Here is a 6005-nt window from a genome sequence, read left to right as displayed (position 1 = left end):
ATTCCTGCTCTCTGAAGATCATAGCAGGTACTAGACCTCCTGGTGCTCCCGAAAGTTTGGGAGCTCGGGTCTAAGCTGTGTTTACTAGGCCTGTCCTACCCTTAGGGCAGGTACCAGATCTGGCCCAGACTCCTCTCGCTGCGGCTCCCCTTGCTAAACGCAGCTCTTCGACGGGAACTAAAGGAAACCCGTATTCCCAGAGCCGTGTCCTTGTGCAGCACGTCCCGGGGACCTCGGACCAGGGGAGGGGGAGGAAGGAGGGATGCTGCGGAAGGAGATGGGGAGCGTTCCGAGTTGATGCTGTGGAGGTGAGGAGTATTCCGAGTCGGCATACCCGCGCTTTGGCCTGTCTCTGGGCTTCCGCTTCCACCGCCAGGGACTGCCGGACTTCAGCAGGCAGCTGCACGTTGTTGCTGTCGCGGTAAAAGACAGGGGTTAGCTGGGATCTGGGTTCTCCTGGCAGCACTGGATGGACAACGTGAGGCTTGGAAGGGGGTCACCAGCCAGCCTCCGCAGAGCAGATCACTCATGTTCTCTGTTCCCTGGGGGTCCCTCTTTGCATGTCTCGCTTTAAAAGCCTTCTATCTCCATTCCCATCAGGCTTTTCCAGCCTGGTTCTCTAAAGGCCAGGCTTGCATGATCACTAGTCAGCAGAGAGACCTCCTCCCGCTGTGCCTCTGCAGCTTGAAGCCTAAGCTCACCTTTTGTGAGACAGTGGAGAATCCCCTGGGAGACTGCTCTCAAGGCAGACACAGGAACTTCCTTCTGTGCTGAGATTTACTCAAGCTTGGCTTGCTCCTCCATGGCCCTCTGCGTGATGAGCGAATCCCACCTCTCCGCATGGGCTTCTGAGTGATGAGTCCATCCCTACCAGCGCTAAGACCCTGGGGCCTTTGATCTAGGTGGCACACAGAGGGTCCGATGCCTCTTGGGCTGCCCGAAGTGGGTGCAAACTCTGCCTGCAGCAGCGCTGAAATGGTGGTGAGGTCCCAGCTAAGGATCCTACCCCGGCTGTCAGCGCAGCAGCCAGCACGGTCTTTGCAAGCGGAAGTTTTACGTGAGGCAGAGGCTGAAGGGGGCAGGGGAAATAGGAAGGTGAGAGGGGAGGCTCTACCTGCTGCAGAATAGCTGCAGGGAGAAAGCCAGAGACAGGCAGGGAGGGGAGCAGGCAGCGGCGATAGGGCAGGACAGGCACTTGCAAAGGGACAGGGGAGTCCCCTCGGCCAGCATTTCCTACCTACATTTCTGTTCTCTCCACCTTGATCCCCCAGCAGCCCGTGACCGCGTCCAAAGCCACCTGTGAAAGGAATATTTTCAGAGCACAGGGAGAGCACCAGCCCCGGCCTCGGTCCCTACAGGGAGTAGCGAGAGAGCGCACGGACGTTAATTCAGGGCAGGTAACTGCCGGACTGTGAGGCAGGTTTGTTAGGGGCTCGCACTATTGAATGAGGCCCCTCGGAAATAAAATTACTTCCCTCACTTTACTCTGGTTTGTGTTTTTCCCCGAGGGTTTAGCACTGTTTAACCAGTCCCTAGTGGTTCCAGTGTGAACCAGTCCAGTTCCATGGGAAACACTCAGTTCCTGACTGGTTTCGTTGCATGTGTGTGTCATGGCTGGAGAGAACTGCTGCTGGAGAGCCCCTGTATGCTGGGATGTGGCAACTCCCTCAGGCCGCAGAGCACATTTCTCGTGAGCATCTCCTCTGTGGGGAAAGTCCTGAAGCAGGGCTATCACAAAGCACTGATGAAGCTGGTTTCTTCTTGCCCCTCGCACCACCCTGTCTGCTAGTCACCGTGGCCACCTGTGGGACCCACAGTGTCCATCCTTCCTCTAAAGAGATCAGAGTTAAGACACAGAGGCAAAACCTCCTGTTTTTCTGTGAAGGAGACACATGTTGTTCCTGCACCCTTCTGCAAACCAAGGTCTGTGATTTTAATCACAGGGGATTTAATCTGAGGACCCGATCACCTGAGCTTTTGTGTGGAGCCTCAGTTTACCCCTTGCTCCCCCCTGTAGAAGCACCTTTATCTCCTGGCTGATGCTCTTCCTCTCCAAGAGAAGCTCAGAGAAGGCTCGGTGTGCCAGGAGGCGCTTCGTGGTGGTCTGCACCAGCAGCTGGATAGCACTGGAGATGCTGGTCAGGGTGGTGAGGAGAAGAGAGGCGTTCTCCAGTCGGTAGTAGCAGACAGCATCTATCTCCAAGGTAACCATGTCTTTGGTCACCACCTAAGCAGAAGACATGAGGGGAGATGGAGCTGCTTCTGCCAGCTCTGAGGTAGCACAGAAAAGCAGACAATGAAGAGAATGATGAAGAGTAGATGGATGGTTAAGTCTTTGTAGTTTTTACCCCTGCTACTGACTGACCTTGGGTAAACCACGTAACCTCTGGATCGCAGCTTGCTGCGTGAGCAAGCCGAAGATGCTGAGCTGCATCTTTGTGTGTTTCTCCTCCAGTACAGCTGCTGAGCTGGGCGCTGTGAGCAGGTCGTCACCTTGCCCTGCGATTCCCTGCCCACTGCTGCCCAGAACGTGCCTGAGGTGTGTGTTCGGCTGTTGTGTCTCCAGAAGGATTTGCTGTAGGCCGTGGGGGTGAGCCTGGAGATGCTGCCAGAAGAGGACAGTCCCACCGGCAATGCAGCAGCACAGACAACACATCCCAAAAGGAGGAGAGAGGCTGTGCCTAGGGAGGTTGTGGGGTCAAAAGGTTCAGCTCTTTCTTCCTCCCGGTCTTATACCGGAGCAGAGTTCCACCTTACATGACTGTAAGATCTTAGCCTGTTCTCTTGTTCCCACTGCATGCACTCCTTAGTGTGGTGGGTAAAAAAAAACCCAACCAGTTCCAGTATCTTTGGCCCCATCCCAGTTGGGTAGGATTAACAGCACTGTGGTGAATTCTTTGCCATCCAGTTTCTGGGGTGTTACAGTAACTCTGAGATGTTTTTTCAGACACACCTATGCAGGTATGAAGACTGGAAGCATAAAGTGTAACGTTAAAGAGATCCAGAAATTCATATAGAGGGGAGGTGTCAGCCATACCTGATGGAAGGGGATCTCTAGGGTTTTGAGGCGGAGGTCTACTTTGTGATAAGTGTCCAGACAGGGAAGCAAAAAGAAAAGGCCTGTGGGAAAGAGAGAAAAGCATCTGCTGATCGTCAAAACCACACAAACCGCCTCTGCTGCTCTGGAGAACATTGTGATAAGTGTCCAGACAGGGAAGCAAAAAGAAAAGGCCTGTGGGAAAGAGAGAAAAGCATCTGCTGATCGTCAAAACCACACAAACCGCCTCTGCTGCTCTGGAGAACAGAGGAAGGTTTGGCATGCGGAACTAGAAAGGAACAGCGATACAGAGGCCCCAGTTCTCAGCCCAGTTCTGCGGTGGGAAAAGCTGTTCGCTAGAAGCCACTGGCCCCCAGAGGAAGGGAGCAAAGACATCCCGTCTCCTGCCTGGCCATGCCTGCTTGGAGGGCACCAGCACGTGAGCTTTGGTAGAGCGTGAAGAGGAGGAGCGACGTGGCTGGGGGAAGCTTGGTAAACACCTTACCAGGCCCTCTCGGTCTGCCTGGAAGGAGATGCCCAAGCCGGAACACGACGGCTCTCTCGTACTCCCGCACTACCTGCCGAGGGAAACAGAAGCTAGGTTGGAGAGGAAGCCCTGGGGAAAGGGGCCTCACCGGGACGGGGAAATGTCTGTGCTGGGGAAGCCCTGCAAAGGAAGGCTTTCGGCAGGGGTGAGCTGGTGGGGTCACCTGTCACCAAGTCCCTTTACCCGGGGAGATGGGTCCCCTTACCAAGCAGAGAACCTGGCCCAGAGCTGCTCGCTGGCCTCGAGTGCGACAGCACTGGAGCAGCCCTGTGACAGCCTGAGATTTGGTGAGAGTAGCTCGTGTTGGAGCTGCCCAGGGTTTCCCAGGACGAGGCCGTGTTCTGCTTCCTTGGCCAGACCTCAACACTGAGCTAAACCGTTCCGCGTTGGTCGGTTGCCTCCAAGGGACCCGTGCGTGAGTGCGCTCACCACGTGTCAGATCTGAGTCAGAATGCTGACACCAGTTGAGAACAAGCTGCACGTGAAGCTTCCTGAGAAATGGGAATCAAAATATGTCGACTTGTAGCCACGCTACAAAGCTGAGCAAAGGTGGGGAAGAGGGTGAAATCTGCTACTGACGGGGAGGTCGTTGTCTCAGAATTTGTAACGTAAAACCTGTTCACCCTGCTGAGGCAATGCAGCCATCCCTGGGGGGGGTAGGCTGAAGGTTGTGTTTGAAAGTGAACGGACCCGCAATTTGTTTTTGAAAGAGAGGAACCACAGCCCCTGCCTGCTGAGAGTGCAGCAGAGTATTTGACAGGCAGTGGCTGGACCCCTGCGCAGCCCTCTGCAGCAGCAACGGGCGATAAAACCCAGGTCAAAATTAATGATGAGTCAAATGTCAGACCTAAGAAAGCGTTGTGCTCATGCCTGATACGTGCCGAACTGGTGGGCTATGTACATCCACATCAGACACCAAATACCAAACCTAGAGAGGCTTCGTGGCTGTTCTCACCTTCATGCAGAACCAGACAGAAATGGGGAAGGTCATTATGACGAACAGGGTAGACAGGACGGTCAGAACCCACTCACAGATGCCCAGACCGGGAGACTTTACACCTAGGGAGAAATCCAACATGCCTCTGTTAGGAGGGGACTGCTCCCAAAACACCGATGGCCCTGACAAGTGCCTGCACAGCTCAGCTGCGGTGTTGTTCTATGCCTAGACCTGGTGTACGCGATCTCCGTGGCTCGCTCTCTGGAGCTGTGGTTTTACTCCCTGCTCCAGGTGGCCGGGAGCTGCCAAGATGGACAGCCGGGTTTTTGTCTCTGCTTCACCGTCAGAAGTGAAACCACGCTTCTCCATAGTGCCTCGACTAGAGATCAGCTTCAGCTTGACCATCTGTGGCTACCAAGCAGTGTTGAAAGGCTTGGAATGGGCAACTTGTTGACTGAGGTGGGATCCCAGAAGCTTATCTGCAAAGATAAGCTAATGGCAAAGACTGTAAGTAAGAGGCAGCTTTCAACACGCATAGCCTGAAGTGCCCTGTCCTATCCGAGTACCTCAGGTCCTTTGGGACGAGGGTCTCAGCTGCGTCCCAGCGCCCTAACGCAGTGGGACCCAGCCGCTGGTGCTGCTGACATCTCCCTGTGCTCTACAGCAGTTACACCGAGGTGCCAGAGGCTCACGCTGGTGGGCAGCCCTAGAGGAATGTTACCTTCTACATCTCCCCAAAGTGAGCAGGCGTGCCCTTGGCTGTGCTTCTGCCGGAGGGAAATTCTGCAGGTATTGCATGCAAATAGATTATTTCTGGGCATGCCTAGGCACGGAGCGCGGGCTGTGCTTTCCAGCAGTGAAGCTGGCATCCCTGCCATCCCTCTCATTCGGGATCCCTTCACCCTTCCATCCCTGCCGTTCTGCCGTCGGAGCTCTGGACAGAGCCACCAGGTCCTGGGGGAGGTTCGGATCCCCAGGACCTGCGTTACCACCAGAGCTCCACGGCACTGCTCACTAGCTGGACCCCTGTAACTGAGGCGGTTGTGAAGAATTAGTTCCCGGAGAGACAGGAGCAAGGCTGAACCTTTGTGTCGCTCTAGAGCAGCAGCTGCTGGCCTGGAAGCAGACCAGTGGTGCTGTCTCCACTTCTGCTCTGCCTGTGGTGATGCTTGGTCCAAAGAGGCCCAGTGCAGGCTGGGAATCTGCCTAACAAACACACGGCCTGGAGAGGAGCTGCTCGTGAAGGTTATCCAGAGGGGGAGCGGTGGGAGTGCACCTCAAGGGCGGTTAGTCCCCGCAGCGCAGTCCTTTGGGCTCTGAACTGGCTTTAAGGCTGGCTCTGTCCGCCAGGAGAAGGGTGAGTGAGAAGAGGAGGAGAGCAGAGCCGGGGAGTGGCAAGCCGGAGCGTGAAGGATGCTGGGCATGTAACTGCTCATGCAAAGGTCACTTGTGAATGGGGCGGGGCAGTGCTGACCATCCTGCGG

The 6005-nt window shown here is 55.4% G+C and overlaps 1 protein-coding gene across 1 annotated transcript in view; it reads right to left on the bottom strand.

The window, feature by feature from the left end:
* The window catches only part of NPHS2 (nephrosis 2, idiopathic, steroid-resistant (podocin)), a 7196-nt gene that overhangs the window by 649 nt on the left and 542 nt on the right, over window positions 1-6005 (bottom strand). The window contains exons 2-7 of the mRNA XM_010136270.1: window positions 4540-4643; window positions 3543-3615; window positions 3038-3120; window positions 2024-2227; window positions 1242-1297; window positions 335-413 (exon numbers count right to left, since the gene is read on the bottom strand). Of these exons, the coding sequence (XP_010134572.1) occupies window positions 335-413; window positions 1242-1297; window positions 2024-2227; window positions 3038-3120; window positions 3543-3615; window positions 4540-4643 (599 nt within the window). The remainder of the gene's footprint in view (window positions 1-334; window positions 414-1241; window positions 1298-2023; window positions 2228-3037; window positions 3121-3542; window positions 3616-4539; window positions 4644-6005) is intronic.

This window comes from Buceros rhinoceros, unplaced genomic scaffold (assembly GCF_000710305.1).
Source record: "Buceros rhinoceros silvestris isolate BGI_N320 unplaced genomic scaffold, ASM71030v1 scaffold5385, whole genome shotgun sequence".
NCBI lineage: Eukaryota > Metazoa > Chordata > Aves > Bucerotiformes > Bucerotidae > Buceros > Buceros rhinoceros.
Note: the sequence above shows the minus strand (reverse complement) of the source record. Positions and strands in the feature narration are given on the sequence as shown.